Raw genomic sequence first — 20,676 nt, forward strand, 5'->3', positions numbered from 1 at the left:
CACTTTTCACAGCTCCTCCGTTCTAAGCACAACTAAATACCTTTGATATAATTCAACAGATAATCATAAAATGCCTCTGAAAGGTGGAAAGAAAAGGGCAGATAGCTCGGGGACCTCAAGTCTGAGGAGCAACACCACAGTGAGTTCCGTGAGTTTTTTTTTCCTTTATTGATTTTAGAAAGGATGGGAGAGGAAGGGAGAGAGAGAAACATCGATGAGAGAGAACATCAATGAGAGAGAACATCAACTGGCCTCTTCTGGCATGTCCCCCACTGGGAATCAGGCCCACAACCTAGGAATGTGCCCTGACCAGTAATCGAACCAGCGACCTCTTGGTGCATAGGTTGATGCTCAACCACTGAGCCACAATGGCCAGGCAGTTCCCTGAGTTTTCTTTTTATTATCTATATATCCTGCACTGGATGTCAGAAAGTCTAGGAACCTGTCCTCTCCAAACATAGAGCAGGGTTGGCTTGTGTCCCACTCCATACCTGCAGAATCAGCAGCCAGAAACACTCCAGCAACTTTGTCAGCTGGCTCCCCACCTGACACCTAGGGTAGCAGTGGCCCTAAGTGGCTGCAGTAGCAATGTTAGCAAAAGCCAATTAGGAATCAATCACCACTGCAGTGTCAGTGGTGCCATCATCCCATACTGGACACAGCAGTGAGTGTGAACTACTGAAGCACCAACAGTGTCTCTTCACATCTGGGGCAGCTACAGGCCCAATCTACTGCAGTGGCAGTGACCATAGGCCAACATTTTCTAAACTTCCCACCCAAGGTCACTGGGGAGTCCAGGCAGCACCTGCAGAAATTGAATAGGAGGTCGGGTGGAGTCAGAATAAAGCCAATCAGAATAGCATTGCAAGAATTTTGAAAAGTAAACTGTCAATGGACTATAGCTCACCCAGGAAGTCCAGGACCTACACACTGAACCTAAACAGGGTAAATGCCTGCTGAAAGATAGTCAAATGCCTAATCTCTGCAGAGAGCTGTCTGCGTGACTGAATACTCTGATCTTTTGATCTTTCCAAAGTACTAACAAAAGCCTGTCCTGATACACCACTGGCTTTCTCTCTAGACCATGCTTTTCTGACACAGAACCTCCTATCTTTAGGGTCTTTTGCAATCTGGATAGGTTCAGAATTTTCCAAATCAAGCCCTCCTGGTTTCTTTTTGCTAAATAATTCCTCCTTAGATTTCTCTCTTCCCTCTCACATTTTACTATAAAAATCAAGAAACCAAGTCAAACCTTCCACACTTGGATAAAAAACAGTTAATCTAATAAAAATCCAAGTTCATCACTTACAAATTTTGTTTTTCTGTTTTATCACTGTAGAACACACAATTCAGCTAAGCTTCCTGCCACAATGTAGCATGAATACCCTTTCCTCATTTCCTTTTGAGTCCATACCAACTGTGCCTTTAAATGTCCACGTTTCTACTAAGTCTTTTTTTGTTTTTAATTTTTTTTTCTTTATTGATTTTGAGAGAGAGAGGAAGGGAGAAGAAAGAGAGATAGAAACATCGACTGGCCACCTCCTGCATGCCCCCGACTGGGGATCGGGCCCACAACCTGGGCATGTGCCCTGACTGGGAATCGAACCGATGACCTCTTGGTGCATGGGTCGATGCTCAACTACTGAGCCACACTGGCTTGACTCTACAAAGTCTTTTTATGAAGATTTAGAAATTGTCTATGACTATATATAGGTTTTCTCTAAGAGGCTCTTCATTTCTTTTCTGAGCCCTAATTTGTAGTATTTAACATCCACATTTCTACTAAGAGTCTATTCAAGGCAATCCAGGATTAAAAAAAGTCATGCTCCTAAATATTCTTCTAGCTTTTATCTATTACCCCATTCCAAATCCACTTCCACATTTTTAGCTATTTGTTAAAGCAGAATCTCACATACCCTGGTACTATATTCTGTATAAGTTTCCTGAGGCTGCTATAACAAGTTATCACACGTGGTAGTTTAAAACAACAGAAATTTGAAATCAGTTTCACCAAGCCAAGATCACATTGTTTTCAGGGCTGCATTCCTTCTGGAAACTTTAGAGGAGAGTCTGTTTCCTTTTTCCCAGATTCTAGAAGCTGTCAGCATTTCTTGGCTCATAACTCCTTCCTCCATTTTCAGTGCAACATCCCAACCTCTGCTTCCATTGTCCCATCTCTTTTCTGCTGTGACCTTCTTGATTCCTTTTTATAAGAACCCTATGAATACTGAGCTCTCAGGATAATCTCCCTGTCTATAAGATACTTGTACCATGTAAAGTAAGATATTCAAAGGTTCTGAGGATTAGGTCATGGACATCTTTTGGGGGCCATTATTCACCACTATCAACCACCCTGGCACAATTAACACAAAAGTGAGACATTTACAGAACATTACACCAAACATTTTTTTTTTTTTTTTCGCGAATACATGGAATATTCACCAAGGGAAACCCTATCTTGGGCTACAAAGTAAGTGTCAATTGACTGTCAAGATTGGAATTTTACATAGTATGTTCTTTGAGCAAAATGAAATTAGATATCAGTAAAAATAATATACCTAGAATAGTACCAAATATTTGGAAATTAAACAAATATTTCTAAATAACCCATAGGTCAAATAACAATACCATAAGGGAAAACAGAAATTACTTTCAACTGATGGAAAACAAAGATACAATATATCAAATATGATATTATAATATTTGCACTGAGAAGATGTTTAGCTGTTAAGAAAAAGCATGCTTAGAAGCAATTATATAGCTTTAAATGTTTTCCAGTAGAAAAGATTAAAAAATTAATGCTGTTCCTCTCATAAGCTGGAAAAAGAACAAATTATATCCAAAGTATGTAAGAGGAAGAAAATGATAAAAAACAGAAAAAATACAAGTGATAGAGAATTACAATGTAGATAAAGTGGACAAATTCCTTACAAAGAATAGTTTATAAAAATGATACAAGATGAAAGAAAAAGTATATGAATTGTCCTATACCCATTAATTGAATTTTCAAGAAAAAGTCTTCCTACAAAGAAACCTCCTTACTCAGTTTACAGAGGTGGATACTCTCAAACATTTAAGGAAGTAACAAAAATCTTATACACATTTTCATAAAATGGGAAAGAATACATCCCAATTTATCCATTGAGACTAACATAATTATGATACCAAAGTTAATAAACACACTACAAGAAAAAAAAATCCAGTGAGTGTATACTGAAAATATTTGAATTTTATATAAAGATACAAACAGATACTGAACCCTACTGAATGAAACCCATGTTAAAATGCTTTATGTTGCCCTGGCCAGTGTGGCTCAGTTAGTTGGAGCATCATCCCGTGCACCAAAGGGTCGTGGGTTCAATCTTGGATCAGGGCATATGCAGGAGGCAACCGACCCATTTTTGTCTCTCACATAGGTGTATCTCTTTCTCTCTCTCTCTCTCGTCTCTTGCCCTCTCCCTTCCTTCCTCTCTATAAATCAATTATATATATATATCTCGATTCAACATAGTGGCAGGCAAGACTGGAGTGAGGGTAAGCGTGTGAATGGATGAGCAAAACTGAGAGAGAATGTGAGTGGATGTGAGTGTGGGTGAGCATCTGCCTGTCAGTGCAGGAACTTAGGGCAGCCAGTTCTGGTACTTTGGATGGGGGAGCTGCTGGCTGCTGCTGTGCAATGCTTGGCAGAGTGCTTCTCCTCATTTGGGGATGGAAAGCACTGACATTTTGGAGGAATCACTGGATCCTCCTTGGAAGGAGGCAGTAGGGAGTGGCCAAGTCCCAGCACCCCGAGGCCATATTTGCACCCTCCCCTGCTGGACCAATGGCCTCTGCCACACCTTCATCTGACCAGAGGATGCCAACCGTGTCCCTGAGGGACTTGCAGAAGTGAGTTTCCAGCCGTCAGCCCTGCTGGCCACCGCAGCGGATGAGAGCCACCAGCCCAGCCAGCCCAGCACCAACCCAGAGCCACCAGCCCAAAGGCCCTTATTACAGCTATCAGCCCCACTTCCGCTGCCACAGTTGCCTAGAACCACCACTGCCACTGAGAGCCATTGGCTCCACCAGTGCTGCGGCAAGTCGCCAACACTCCCAGACAACTGGACTGGATCCAAGATTTGGCTCTGCCATGACCTGATACCCCTGGAAATACAGACCTGTCAACGTGACCTGGTGCGTCTCATCTGGCCCAACTACCAGACTGCTAAAATGGTGAGACAAAGGAACAACCCCTAAATGAAAGAAAAGGAGGAATCACTAGAAAAGGAAATAAATGAAAGGGAGGCAAGCAATCTATCAGATAAAGAATTCAAAGTAATGGTTTTAAGGGTGCTCAAACAATGTAGTGAGAACTAAAAGCAACTTAATGAGAGGTATAAGGAGCTCAGTAGGAACTACAATAAGCATAAAAACAGATGCAGAAGCCATGAATAAGAATCAATGGGAAATGAAGAATGACATGGATGAAATAAATAATACCCTGGAAGAAATCAACAGTAGATTAGAAGAAGCTGAGGACCAAATCTGTGAGTTAAAAAATAAGATAGAAGAACAACACCCAATCAGAGCAGCAAGTAGAAAATGTTAAAAAGCAGGAAAGTTTAAGGGAGCTGTGAGACAACATAAAACATGACAACATCCACATCGTAGGGGTACCAGAAGGAGAAGAATCCGAGCAACAAATGGAGAACTGTTTGAAGAAATAATGACAAAAAACTTCCCTAACCTGGTGAAGGAAAAAGTCACACAAATCCACAAAACACAAAGAATCCCAATCAAGATGAATGCAGAAAGACCCACACCGAGAAAGATCATAAATACAATGGCAAACATTAAAGACAAAGAAAGAAGCCCAGCCAGTGTGGCTCAGTGGTTGAGCATTGACCCATGCACCAAGAGGTCACTGGTTTGATTTCCAGTCAAGGCAAATCCCCAGACTGTGGGCCCAATCCCCAGTGGGGGGCATGCAGGAGGTGGCAAATCAATGTTCTCTCTCTCTCTCACTCTCTCTCTCTCTCCCCCCCTCCCTCCCTCCCTCCCTCCCTCATATCAATAAAGAGAAAAAAACAGTTAAAAAAAATAAAGAAATAATCTTAAAGGCAGTAATAGAGAGACAGAAAGTTACTTACAAGGGAGCTCCTATTAGACTGTCAGCTGAGTTCTCAAGAGAAATATTTCAGGCCACAGTGGAATGGCATGAAGTATACAAAGTAATGAAAAGCAAGGGACTGAATCTAATACTACTCTATCCAGCAAGGCAATTGTTCAAAATTGAAGGTGAAATAAAGAGCTTTGCAGACAAAAGAAGGTTAAAGTAGTTTCTTACCACCAAACCAGCACTGCAAAAACTTCTAAAGGGATTGTTGTACGAAGAACAAGAAAAACACAGGCATAAAGAATAAAAATGGCAACAAATAAGTACCTATCAATAATAACCTTAAATGTAAGTGGCTTAAATGTTCCAACCAAAAGACATAGGGTAGCTGATTGGATAAGGAAACATGACCCATATATATGCTGTTTACAAGAGACGGACCTCAGAACAAAAAATTCACACAGAATGAAAGAGAAGAGATGGAAAAAATAATGCATGAAAAAAAGGTGGGATAATTATACTCATATCAGACAGAACAGACTTCAGAATGAAGGCCACAAAAAGAGACAAACCAAGTCACTTCATAATACTAAAAGGATCAATACAATAAAAGAATATAACCCTGGTCAATGTATATGGACTCAATATAAGAACACCCAAATATATATATGTAAAAAAACTTCCAGAGGCCTTCAGTGGAGAGAGAGCACTAACATCATAGTAGGGGACCATCACTGACATCACTGGATATATCTAGAGAAAATATGAACATGGAAACAGTGGGTCCAATTGATACATTAGATCAAATGGATTTAATTGATATTTACAGAACATTTCACCCTCAAACTACAGAATATACATTCTTTTCAAGTGCACATGGGGCATTCTCAAAGACAGACCACATGTTAGGACACAAACTAAGTCTCTACAAGTTCACGAAGACTGAAATCCTATCAAACATCTTCTCGTATCACAATAGCATGAAACTAGAAATCAATTACAATAAAAACACTCAAAATCATTCAAACACATGGTGACTAAATAGCATGTCATTAAGTAATGACTGGGCTACCAATGAGATCAAAGAAGAAATAAGAACCTTCCTGGAAACAAATGAAAATGAACACAAAACAACCCAAAATCTATGGGACACAATGAAAGCAATCCTGAGAGGAACATGCATAGCACTACAGGTCTACCTCAAGAACAAAGAAAGTCCTCTAATAAACTATCTAACCCTACAACTTAAAGAATTAGAAAGAGAACAAGAAAAGCCCAGAGTAAGTAGAAGGAAGGAAATAATAAAGAAGAGAGGGGAAATAAGACATAGAGACTAAAACAAACAAACAATCCCCCAAAAGATCAATGAAACTAAGAGCTGGTTCTTTGAAAATACAAACAAGATTGATGAATTTTCAGCCAGACTCACCAAGAAACAAGGAGAGAGGACCCAAATAAATATCATCAGAAATGAAGAGGTGAAGTAACAACTGACACCACAGAAATATAAAGGATTTTAAGAAAATATTATGAACAGTTATATGCCAACAAGCTGGACAACCTTGATGAAATGGACAAATTCCTAGAAAAATACAATCTTCTAAAACTGAATCAGGAAGCAGAAAACCTGAATAGGCCAATAACAATTGATGAAATTGAAGCAGTAATTAAAAAAACTCCCACCAAACAAAAGCTCTGGTCTGAACAGCTTCACAGGGGAGTTTTACCAAACATGCAAATAAGAACTAACACCTATCCTCCTCAAACTATTCCAAAAAATCCAAGAGAGCCCTGGCCAGTTTGGCTCACTGGTTAGAGCGTTGGCCTGCGGTCCAGAGAGACCCGGGTTTGGTTCCCGCTAAGGGCACGTACCTTGGTTGTAGTTTGTCCTCGGCCCTGGTTGGGTTGTGTGGGTGGCAACCACTCGATGTGTCTCTTTCATGTCAATGTTTCTCTCTCTCTTTCTTCCTCTCTCTCCCTCCTACTCTGAACAACCAGGGCCAGGGACAAACTGCAACAGAGGTACATGCCCTTAGCAGGAACCAAACCCAGGTCTCTCTGGACTGCAGGCCGATGCTCTAGTCGCTGAGCCAAATTGGCCAGGGCCTAGTAACCATTTTTGATAAAAACTCTCAGAAAAGTGGGACTAGAAGGATCATATACCAACATAATAAAAGCCATATATGACAGCCCTACATCATTATCAATAGGCAAACACTAAAAACATTTCCCCTAAGGACAGGAACAAGGCAGGGATACCTGCTTTCGCCACTCTTACTCATCATAGTACTGGAGGTCCTAGCCCCAGTGATTAGATAAAAAGAAAAAACAAAAGGCATCTAAATTAGAAAGGAGGAAGTAAAACTTTCATTATTCAAAGATGACATGATATTGCACACAGAATACCCTAAAGACTCCACCAAAAATCTACTAGATTTAATTAATGAATTTGGCAACATAGCAGGATACAAAATTAACACCAAGAATTTGATGGCATTTTTATACCAATAATGAACTATCAGAAAGAGAAACTAAGGAAGTAATCCCAATTACCACTGCAACAAAAAAATTAAGACACTTAGGAGGTAAAAGACCTGTACTCAGAAAACTATAGGACATTGAAAAAAAGAGAGAGAGGAATAATATACCATGTTCACCAATAGGAAGAATTAACATCATTAAAATGTCTGTACTACCCAAAGCAATCTATCAATTTAATGCGATCCCTATTAAAATACCAACAGCGAATTTCAGAGATCTAGAACAAATACTCCAAAAATTTATATGGAACCAAAAAAGATCCCAAATCGCCACAGCAATCTTGAGAAAAAAGAACAAGGTAGGAGGGGTCACAATACCGGATATCAAGTCATACTACAAAACAGCCTGGTACTGGCACAAGAACAGGCATATAGACCAATGGAACAGAACAGAGAACCTAGAAATTGACCCAAGCCATTATACTCAATTAATATTTGACAAAGGAGACAAGAGCATACACTGGAATAAAGACAGTCTCTTCAATAAATGGTGCTGGGAAAATTGGACAAGTACATGCAAAAAAATGAAACTGGAACATCAACTTACACCATACACAAGAATAAACTCAAAATGGATAAAATACTTAAATGTAAGTCATGAAACCATAAAAATCCTACAAGAAAATGTAGTCAGCAAAATTTCAGGTAACAGAATTTTCACCGAAACATTGCCTAGGGCAAGAGAAACAAAGGAAAAAATTAATACATGGGACTACATCAAACTAAAAAGATTCTGCACAGCAAAAGAAACCAGCATCAAAATGAAGAGGGAACCCACCCACTATTTGTGAGAACATATGTGCCAATGATACATCTGATAAGGGGTTAATTTCCAAAAAACATAAAGTTCTCCTACAACTCAATGAAAGGAAGATAAAAAACCCAGTTAAAAATGAGCAGAGGACCTGAACAGACACTTCTCTAAACAGGACATACAAATGGCCAAGAGACATGAAAAAATGCTCCAAGTCACTAATCATCAGAGATGCAAATTAAAATGACAATGAATTACCACCTCACAGTGACCAGAATGGCTACCATTAATAAGTCAACAAACAACAAGTACTGTTGAGGATATGGAGAAAAGGGTGCACTGCTGGTTGAACTGTAGACTGGTTAGCCACTATGAAAAACAGTATGAAATTTCCTCAAAAATTAAAAATCGATCTGCCTTTTGACCCAGTGATCCCACTCCTAGGAATATATCCTAAAATCCTAAAACACTAATCAGAAAGAACATATGCACCCCTATGTTCAGAGCAGTGCTATTCACAAAAGCAAAGATCTGGGAACAGCTTAAGTGTTCATCAGTAGATGAGTGGATAAAAAAGCTGTGGTACACATACACAATGGAATACTATGCAGGTAAAAAAGAAGTATCTATTACCCTTTGAAACAGTATAGAGGGACCTGGAAAGTATTTACGCTCAGCAAAATAAGCCAGTCAGAGAAAGACAAGTATCATGACATCATTTATATGTGAAATCTAATGAACAAAATAAACTGATGAATAAAACAGAAATAGAAGCATGGAAACAGAACAGACTGACAAATGTCAGAGGGAAGGATGGGGGTTGGGAAGAGATTAACCAGGGAATTTCATGTTTATATGCATTACCCATGTCACAGACAATATGATGGTGAAGTCCTGGGATGAGATGGGAACCAGAAGGAAGGCAACCGGGGGTGGGGGGAGGGGTGGCGCACGGTGCGACGACATCTGGAATACTAATAATAAAGATTTTATTTAAAAAAAGAAGGAACAAAATGTAGTCCCAAGGTATCTGGGTAGAATCAGGTAACAATATACAAGGCTACTCTGTGGCCCTGCAAAAATTAACATCTTTCACTGTTAGCCAGTGAAAATTAGATCCCCAAAGTGAATACTGATCATATTCTACTTAACTTGAGGGGCTCAACTTCTTAACTTACCAGTGTTCATTTATTTTTATGTATTATAGCTAATATATGTTATATGTATTCTTTGTATATTTTCAAATATGCTATAAAACTTTCTGCCAAATATTTTATAATAAATATGGACACTAAATTGCATATATATATATATTTTTTAAATAACATTTTTTCTTTATTGACTTCAGAGAGAGAGGAAAGGAGAGAGAGAGAAATATTGATGAGAGAGAACATCAACTGGTTGCCTCCCGCATACCCCTCACTGGGGCTGAATCAGGCCAACAACCTGGGCATGTGCCCTGACCAGGAATGGAACCGGCAACCTCTTGGTGCATAGGTTCACGCTCAACCAGTGAGCTATACTAGCTGAGTTTTATATATATATATATATATATATATATATATATATATATATATTTTTATTACATTGCAAAGTGTATTTAGATACAAAATAAATTTCTCTTATGAATGTACTATATTAAAGATGGCTTAGGATGAATAGATCGACAGATAATATAACAAAAATAAATATATTAAAATAGTAAAGTTAAAAATTTAGGTGCTGAGTATACAAGGGTTCACTGTAAAATTCTTTCAACTTTGCTATTATATATTTCATCATGATAAAATAGTAGGGAGGCAGATCGTCTAGGCTATCACAAATTACCTCTCTATTCACTTATGAAAGTAATACAAACGGCATTTACTTTTGGCTACCTGTGGGTGTCTTCTCCAGAGATAAAGTCACAGGAACAATCTAAGTATCAATTTACTGTCTTTTAATCCTATTGTCTTGGTTTGGAAATATATTCAATTCTTATAATCCAATCACTACAATGTGGGCTAAAACAAGTTATTAAAGCTCCTGTATGTTTATACCAACCTTACAAGCTGTATTACTGGATAACGTGTTTGGTTCCATACAATTCCTTTGAGATAACAATACTTTTTTAATACGTCTTTGAAGTTTCGCTATTTTTGCCTAAAAGAGAAAAACGAATAAATATGAAACTAGAGTACTAAATAATATACCATATAAAGATGGAGGAAGAACTTTGCCAAAGTACTTCTGAAAGACTTAACTATCCACTGAAATAAATGAGAAATTCTTACACAAGTCAGAGATTTAAATCACGTCTGATATATCGTCTGACTGAACAGCTAAAGATGTGGTACATATACAATGGAATACTACTCAGCTATTAAAAAAGATGAAATATTGCCATTTGTGACAACATGGATGAACCTTCAGGATGTTATGTAAAGTGAAGTAAGTCAGACAGAAAAGGGCAAAATTGTATTGATTTCACTCAAACAAACAAAACAAAAAACAAACTCTTAGATAGCAAAAGATGGTGACTGCCAGAGGGGAGGAAGGGTAGAGGAGGGTGAAATGGGTAAAGGGGGTCAAATGTACAATGATGGCTGGAAACTAGACTTTTGGTGGTAAGTACACTACAATGTATACAGATACTTAATTATAATGTTGTTCACCTAAAACTTATGTCATAAACCAATTTTAATTCAATAAAAAAATTCTTACTGGATGCTAAAATGACATTCTAGAATGGGAGATAAAAATATTGAACTTCTAATTGGTCTAAAATAAAATTAATGTTGGTAGAAACACCAATCAGCAAGTAATGTTAGAATAATACTTCCCCCGCCCCAAACCTATGAAACTGATTATACAAGCTCTAATACAGAATCTATTTTTAATTAAAAGAAACTGCCTACATATTAAGCCTGCCAATATCAGAATAGCTGATATTTCTAAAATTATCTGTCAAAGGCCAACATTACTGATATATAATGAATTCTTTATCTGTAAAAATCTGGTAGATCGGGCTTGTAGCCAGGGATCATATTTGGGTCTGCCTTTAGTTTTCCTTTCCTAACATATAAAATATCACCAATTTATACTTTATAAAAGGACTCAAATGAAATCAAATGAAATTAGAAACTTACGAAGAGTTCATCAGCTATTGCTTCATGTTTATTCCTGCACTGTGTCTTCCCAATGCGTTCGGTCAATTCTCTCAGTTTGTTATCAAATAGTTTGTAATTTATACTATAGATCTCCTGTCGAATCAAATGTTTGACCTAGAATTTTAAAATAAAAACCAAAACACCCCACATTTCAAGCTTAAAAACAATTTTATTTTTTACTTCTTAAAAATAGCTTTTGTTCTTTTCTGGATTTTATGTAACCAATATTTTTATGTTTATATTTATATTAATATACCAGTAAGTTTTATAGAAGTTGAATATCAAATTCAGCAGAACACACCTAATAAATTATTCTAGTGCTAATTTTAGTTTCCTATCGTTTCAGTTGAATTCCATAATACTTACATATTAAAGGAACAATAAAAGTCTATATCCCACTTATATTTTTTAATGATCATAACTTAAACCTACTAGTCCATAAAAAGAAACTCCACATATCTGAAAACCAGAACCCAATGAAAATGGTTGGTTGGTCTGTAGCAGAGATGGAGCAAATTATAAAAATTTGAACCTAACCCTGCCATGAACAGCTATATGACCTTTGAAAAGTCACAACATCTCTGAGTTTCACATTCCTTGTACACAAATACAATAATGAATGAGTGATGCTCATAGGATTTTAATAAAAACATAAAAAGACAACATGTGAAAGAGCTCCATAAGATGGAAAACACTGAATTGATATGAAGAAAATAAATATACAATACAATCTCTTTTATTTGCATAGTCTTTTAGGGGATGACTTTCTTATTGTTAAAATTGAAAAGAGCCAGGGACAATTATGTGGTGACTAATGTTATCTGCCATAACACATGCTATTCTAGCAAATCATAGTAGCTCTAACATGAAACAGTGATGCAATTCATTATCTGTTTTTTCAAAAACAGACCGGCCTATTTTCAAGAAGCATAATTAATCTCAATGCCCACTAACATGATAGCTCTGATTAGCCATTCAGAAATATGCATTGTAGTGACTTACTCATTGTATACAATCTTGTAAGCAACTTTCATAACAGTTAAGCAGTCTGTCTTAATAACAAAACCTGCCATAATACATTTAAAGTATTTAATAGTAATATTTACAACTTTACCCTAATATCTTGCTTCTTGGTGCTCAAAATTGGAACATAGAGTTTCTATGTTAAACTCTTTTATACTGACATCACCTGGATGATTAGTCATATTCAGTAATTTTATTTGATCATTCCCAAGGTTTTTCCTTCTCATTTTCAATTGTTCTTACTCTTCAACACTATTTTCTACATAATTTCTTCTGTAATGTTTCATTAACATTTCTTCAATAGTTTCTCAACATTAGACACAATTGTCCTTATTTTCACAACTTTTAAATATTTGATTAAATTAATCCGTACTTAAAATGTTATGTAAAATGCTCATAAACACATACTATTTTTACTGACAGTCATTACCTGTCATCCATGCATGCTTATATATTATTGCATCTTGCAAGTTCACTGGCTGAGGTCAGTATGTGTAGTTCATACCCAGATGAACCTTGGAGAAATATCTGTGTGTTTTGAATATGGTAATACTGTTTTGCTAACAAGCAAAGGCCACACAGTATTTGTCAAACTTCCTTGTTTAGGAAGAATTACATGGGTTACTTATTAAAAATCACAAATTCTTGCCCTGCCAGGTGGCTCACTTGGTTGGAGCATCCTCCTGCATACCAAAAAAGGTTGCAGGTTTCATCCCTAGTCGGGGCGAGTACCAGAGGCACTGATGTCTCTCTCTCACTCTCTAAAATTCAATGAGAAACATATCCTCGGGTAAGGATTAAAAAAAAAAAAGCCATGCATTCCTAGGCCCTCCCCTGAATTCATCAAATAGAATTTCCTGGAAAGGGGGATAGAAAGTTATATAATTAACAAGTATCACTAATAATTTTTATCTCTTAAGTTTGAGAAAAGAGCAGCTTAAAACAATAGTCTTTGATTATTAGTGAACTCAAGAAACCAGAATTTAAACAAGTACTCCTAGTGATTCAGATGGAAGCAGACTCTGATAACTTGATTATTTTGGACTAAATGCCCACCAACGGGTAGATTCCCCTTGGTGAAATTGGACATTTGTTTTCATTTAGTAGTGTTGTTCCTCATACAGCAAACAGACACAATAACCTCCACCAAATACTTCATGAATATCTTCTGCCAATAGTAATGTGTTAAAATTATAACATCAGATGGAAGTCCTAGGTACAATTTGCAGCTGGCAGACAAAATGGTCTGAAACCTTCAGCAGCTTTCCTTCTGTTCTGACCCTGCACTAATCACTGGGAATAAGACACAACTATAATACTCAACCTTTTTCTTAAACTAAATCCATGCTTACCATAATTCTGCTACCCCTTCCCTGCAAACAATAGAACATTTAAAGTGAAGAAAGACTGGCAATTATACAGGGTGTCCCCAAAAAATGTATACAGGGTAGCTGTAGACTTTATTACATTTTTAAAATGAAGTATATTTTAATAAACACTGGCTTTATAATTACTTTTTTGTGCATACATTTTTTTGGGACATCATATATATTCCCAATGTGCCTCAACTATCTAAGATAGTGGGTTGAGTGACTAACTTGGATTTTAGAAGAAAAACCCCTCTACTTCAGTAATTTAATTGGAAACAACTGAGCCAAGAAGATCCTTATGAAATATCAAAAGAAGAGTCAACGGCTCCAGGACTCTCTCAGTAGGGAAGAACAATATCAAAATGGGAGGCCCTATTCCACTAGGATTCAAACAAGAAAAACAAACAGATGTGGTTTAGAAAGTTTACTGTTTGGACAGAAATCAAAATATTTAAGTGAGAGTAAGCTAGCCTAGCTATTTAGAGTAGTAAAAATATAGGAATTAGTTAAAACCCAAGTTGCCTCTATAGAATGTGCAAGACATTCCAGGTAGGGAATGGGAGGGAAGATTAAAAAAAAACTCCATTCTCTAAATGTCACTGGGAAGGACTATTTTCTGTGTCAACTTGGACCAACTATTTTGTGAGGCAGATAATAGCACATGAAAACCTTGATTTTTCCATGCCAGTGAAATTGAAACTTTTAAAGATTAAATTTGTCTTTATATATCCATATCAGACCTTATTTCTCAATTAAGCTACTAATTGTAACATCACCAAGGGAGGAACGAATGAGGCCAAAGTGATGCAGAAACAGAACTTTATTTAGGGTATCTGCAAGGCAGACAGGCTGGGTCAAAAAATGGCGTTAGCCCCAAACTACGAAGGGGGATCTGCTTATATAGGGTAGATGTTTACAGCCTCTAGGCCCGGGGTCTCATCACACTTATCCAGCCATTGCAATGTCTTCATTCTGCCTGTGTAGGATGTGTCCGGCAGGCACGCCAGTGTCTGGTCTGGCAGGCGTGTTCCAAAGATAAGGAGAAGAAACCCAGGCACATCTGTGCCTATTCTAGAAATAGGGGGAAGAAACCTTGAAACCTTCAGCAGCTTTCCTTCTGTTCTGACCCTGCACTAATCACTGGGAATAAGACACAACTATAATACTCAACCTTTTTCTTAAACTAAATCCATGCTTACCATAATTCTGCTACCCCTTCCCTGCAAACAATAGAACATTTATATATTTTTTATTAGTGTCTTTTTTGGTCTTCCTGGAAGAAAGCAAGAGGTAGAAAGGGAAAAACTGCTGACTGTCTCTTCTGTTAAGCTGATTCTGCTTCTGTCTTTCAAAAAGGTTTCCAGGTATTATGTGAATACACATTCATATATATGTAACTATATTGTAATGGTCTTCTTTAGAAATCAGTAGTGTTCTGATACAGTTAGCAGGATAGCCCTGGCCGGTTTGGCTCAGCGGTTAGAGCGTCGGCCTGCGGTCCTGAGAGACCCGGGTTCGGTTCCCGCTAAGGGCATGTACCTCGGTTGCAGTTTGTCCCCGGCCCTGGTCGGTTGTGCGGGTGGCAGCCACTCGATGTGTTCCTTTCGCATCGATGTTTCTCTCTCTCTCTCTCTGTTCCTCTCTCTCCCTCCCACTCTACCTGAACAAAAAATGGAAAAATGTCCTCCGGTGAGGATAAAAAAAAAACAAAAAAAAACAGTTAGCAGGATAGTTTGAATTGGGACATTTTTGTTCCATTACAGCTGACAGACATTAATTTACTACTTAATGACTTTTAGTTGTGGCCTTCTAGTGGTCAATACAATAAAATAACAAAACAAGATGATCAAAACAGGACCTACTAAATTGAAGCTCATTACACTTAAACTCAAGAGTTGATTAGACATGTATGGAAATTGTAATACAATGAGATGAAATCAGGCGAAAATGAAAGCAAAACATGCATTTAATGATACTATCAAGCAAAATGTCAGATAATACAGCATATCTGTGTAAATTTGAAAATTAGGGCAAGTGAACTTGAATGTAATGAACTTCTGGGTTGTCTGAGTCCATGAAATAGTCATCAATTGTGATAATGTCTACAAACAGCTAAAAATGCAGACCAAAGAACCGCAAAGTAGATTTTCCAGCAAAGCTCAAGGTCATGCAGTATCTGACTCACAAAAAGATTTGAATGTAATATTAACTTCTGGGTTGTCTGAGTCCATGAACTTCTGGGTTGTCTGAGTCCATGAAATAGTCATCAATTGTGATAATGTCTACAAACAGCTAAAAATGCAGACCAAAGAACCGCAAAGTAGATTTTCCAGCAAAGCTCAAGGTCATGCAGTATCTGACTCACAAAAAGATTTGAATGTAATATTAAATGCAAAGCCCATTCTCTTTCTACCACAGCACTCTATCTAGGTTACTCTGCATAGGATCATTTTCAAGAAACTAGACTTAGTTTGGTAATGTAAATAATCATCTTCTCCTAATACCTCCATATGCTAATTCAGTTTTCATATACCTGCTTTACATCAAGTGCAAGTCATCTATACTAGGTTATTGTGGAGATTAACTTTTACCATTTTTTACTAATCAAAAGTAAAAGTTTCTGAAACAAATATTTAAGTTCCAATATTTTACCTGTTCCAGAAATGCTGTTTGCTTTTCCAGAGCTACACAAATATTTTCATTAATTTGCTCTGAAGTTTTCATGCGCTTAACATTTTCTTTGTTTTCTGAAAACATCCTCTTCTTTTCATTATGGCCTTAGGGAGATGGAAAGATCAGAGATAAAAATATTCTTTCGAAGAAAACAGGGCAATTCTGTAATTTAGGGATCCTCTAAGCAAAGAAAAAACTAAAATGTGACCACTGGCAGCATTTTTAGAAAATGATATTGTATAAAGTATTGCAAAAAAAATCTAATTAAAAACAAACAAACGAAAAGAATATCCTACGTAGGGTTCTAGTCTCAGATATACTTTGCCTTCAATCCTATTTAATACACATTTTATATTATTTAATACTAAAAAAAACCTGAATAAACAATAGCATTTAACTTTCTATTTACAGTTACTTAAGTAGTTACAATATTTTTATAAACATTGTTACTTAGGCAGTTCTACATATTTTTAATAGAGCTTATTTTTACCAATTTAAAATTCACCTTATTAAATGATCTCTCTGTAGCCTAAACAAGAACACAAAATTTATCCTATAAAATCAGTTTTTTCTTATATTTCATTAACCTACAAAAACATCCTACTTCTAATGAAATATACATTAGCTATGTTAACGATTTTATGCATTTCTCTCTCACTCTACACACATACATGTATGTGCTTATATATGTGTATATATTCTTATTATTGATCAACTCTTATTTGGCATATGATTTACAGGTCAATTCTATGAAAACAAAAATAGGTTCATCAACAATTTAAAAATCCACCCTCTCTTTCAACTAGCTTCCTATTAATCTAATAAATAAAACATCAAAATAAGAAAATATGTAGATGAAATAAACCAAACAAATGCCATAAACCACCCTTTGACTTTTCTGTACTCTAAGGAAAAGTGACTGATTTCTTGACAGAATTTACTTCCCTTTGGATATAGAGGACACCATTTCCCCTTTCCACCAAGAATGGTTCAGAAAAATGATACTCAAATTATTGTCATTGTTTACTTATCTATACAGGGTATGGCAAAAGTAGGTTTACATTTGTGAGTACATGAAATAGTTTATTCCTGTATAATTATTAATTCTTGTATTTTCTTCCATATGAGCAACTATAAACCTATTTTTGCCCCACCCTGTATATACTCGACTGTTTCTATATCTGAGACTATACAATTCCCCAAAAGAAAGTGATTATTTTGATTTCCCCAAAAGGTGTACAAGCATACACTTACTGTTATTATTATCGGTGTCAAGTGATGACAACCATGTTGAGTTTGTATTTTCACCATTTAAAATGCTGGAATAACAAGTTCTACAGGATTCTTCACCTTTCAAACTGTCAGCAGTACTAGAAATGACTGAATTCACTGCCGTAGGTATTTTATCAACAGGCACAAAATAGGTGTCTGAACTTAAAATCAAAATGTCATTTTGCCTTTTATCTTGTGATGCAGAATTGGAGTTTATTTCTAAATGGGAAACCATCTTGTCAATTCTGTTATCATTCAAGGTACTGATTACTGCAGAATTTGGCATTAGAACTATACCACTCAATATACTACAGGGATTACTAAGGGATTTCAGATTACAATCCTCTTTGTATTGTTCTAAAAAGGATCCTGTTACATTTGTCTTGTTACAGTTCTCAGAAGTGTTGTGTGATTCTTTTGCCTCTTGTATAGACAGTTTCCTGGGAGATTCTTTTGATTTACTTGGCTTTTGATAAGGGCATACAACTTGTTCTTCAACGTACTGCAATCTTGTTTCCAAATCAAATTCTAGTGGTTTTATTAAGTTCTGAGAAAAAACTTTACTTTTTTGTGAGCATGCTGAGTCCAATGAGGAAGCATCATATTCGGAATGTCTACATTTGTTATTTATGACACCAACACTTGAATTCTGATTTTCACTTGACACATTATTCCCAACTGCTGTTTTCAGTGCTTCAACATTCTTTGACTTATTAAGGATCTCTATTTGTTTCCGGCAACTGGAAGGCATTGTTTTTCTGGCTTTTAATATCTTCCGTTTACTTCTATCTGGACTTGCCATCTTTCGTACCCTAGAATTTAAGATACCGTATTTAAATGCATTTCTCCAGCACACAAAGCTAACATTTATTTAAAACAATGTTGAGACTATCTCTTCATTAGAAAATTATTTTTATTGAAAACACGTGTTACTAAAATACACAATTTCAATTTCTTTCTATAAATCTAAACTATATAAATTAAAAATTTATATTGCCAGTAACTTGTTACTAAGCCTGATAATTTATCTGGCCACTTTTATAATATTTCACTGCTATAACCATTAACTTCTGGTTTAAATAATCTAAGCAAGCCATACTTCAGATAATCTAAGATTAAGATGCATTTGTTCATAAAAGCAAAAAACAATATTTTGTAGAGAACATTCCATTTTCTACACACAGTGGCACTTTTCTTTTTTTAATCCTCATCTGAGGATAATTTTCCCCTTCATCTTCAGATAGAGTGGGAGAGAGGGAGAGAGAGAGAAACATCGACATGAGAAGGACACATCAACTGGCTGCTTCCTGCGACCCCAACCAGGGCTGGGGACAAACTGTAATCAAGGTACTTGCCCTTGACCAGAAATCGAACCTGTGACTCATTGGTCTGCAGGCCAACGGTCTAACCACTGAGCAAAACCAGCCAGGGCACATAGTGGCACTTTTTAAAAGCTTTCCTAAGATTCACATTTTCAAAATAAATGGTACTGCAGGAGTAATTACCAATAGTCATGAGTATAAAATGAGCACTAAGCTACACAACATGATGTCAGTTAAAATAAGAAAAGCACTTTAGGTTTTACAATACTTAATTCTTGATTCTCATACTACACAGCAAAGAAATATTTTAGTATTTATCTCTCAGTGTCCACATCAACTTTGATCTAAACCATGGACAGGTAAATGGTTTCAGAGAAAAGAATATTGCTCTTTTTTGCTGCTTGTCTGCTGCCATCATGGGTCACATACATGCTCTCAGAAAGGGCCTGCCCTAGTAAGCTCTGCCCTGACACTATAGCATCCCTACCTGGTTGAATCTGACTTGTGATGATGTGAAACAGCAGATTTACACACTGGCCAAGAAGGGGCTGACTCTCACAAATCAGTGTTATCCTGAGAGATTCAAATAGCATCGTACAAGTGACAGTCAACACAACCTTGAGAATTCTTAAGTCAAAAAGATTTGCTCCTGATCTTCCTGAGCATCTCTACCATTTAATTAAGAAGTCTATTGTTATTCAAAAGTATCTTGAGAGGAACATAAAGAAAAAGGATGTTAAATTCTGTCTGATTTTGATCCAGAGCCATCCATATTCACTGGTTGGCTTAATATTATGAGACCAAATGAATCCTCTGCAACTGGACATATGCGACATCCATAGACTGCCATAGTTGCATAAATTTGTCTTTGCACTCAAGCAATAAAATCATTGTTTAATTACAAAAAAAAACTGCAATATTTTCAGTTAAGATGGAGAAATAGCTAAATGCTATGTTTGCCTCCTCCCATTATCACATCAAAATTACAACTAACTTACTCAACAACCAGCACTGAGAACTACCTGAAGATTAGCTGAACAGAAGTCCTAGAACCAAATATATAAAGAATGAGACTGGTAGAAGGAGCAGGGATGTGGTATGGGCAGGTCCCACATTCACTGTGTAGATATTAAGAATCAGAAGAATATCTCAGCTGTGGATGTCACCCCCCACCTACCCCCGCAGGAGTGAGGGGTACCAGCCCCACACCTGGCTCACCAGACCAGGGCAAAAGTGACAGAAAGAGGAGTACCCATAACCAGTCCTAGGAGTCCCTTTTGAGCACTCCCCCCCCCCGCCCCCCAACTCACTCACTCCTTCTGTGCTTCAGCGCAGGGACAGGGACATAAAGAGAGGAGCTGAATTGACTGGCTTCAGGGCATGTGCTTGAAGGTCAGGGGTCAGAGCAGCTCTCTCTGGGGATGGAAATGCTGGCAGGCCACTGATCCTTTGTTCAGTCTTAATCTCATACAGTTTGC

General features: G+C 37.0%; 1 protein-coding gene and 1 pseudogene across 1 annotated transcript in view; one reads left to right on the top strand and one right to left on the bottom strand.

The window, feature by feature from the left end:
• Window positions 1–18,678, bottom strand: part of ATF7IP2 (activating transcription factor 7 interacting protein 2) — a 40,114-nt gene extending 21,436 nt beyond the window's left edge. The window contains exons 1-4 of the mRNA XM_036280708.1: window positions 17,859–18,678; window positions 16,584–16,708; window positions 11,518–11,652; window positions 10,433–10,531 (exon numbers count right to left, since the gene is read on the bottom strand). Coding sequence (XP_036136601.1) covers window positions 10,433–10,531; window positions 11,518–11,652; window positions 16,584–16,708; window positions 17,859–18,678 — 1,179 coding nt within the window. The remainder of the gene's footprint in view (window positions 1–10,432; window positions 10,532–11,517; window positions 11,653–16,583; window positions 16,709–17,858) is intronic.
• A 936-nt stretch (window positions 18,679–19,614) lies between these two features.
• LOC118642132 lies at window positions 19,615–20,096 on the top strand (annotated as a pseudogene).
• Window positions 20,097–20,676: the final 580 nt, after the last annotated feature.

The sequence above is a fragment of the Molossus molossus genome, unplaced genomic scaffold (genome assembly GCF_014108415.1).
Source record: "Molossus molossus isolate mMolMol1 unplaced genomic scaffold, mMolMol1.p scaffold_m16_p_3, whole genome shotgun sequence".
NCBI classification, from domain to species: Eukaryota; Metazoa; Chordata; class Mammalia; order Chiroptera; family Molossidae; genus Molossus; species Molossus molossus.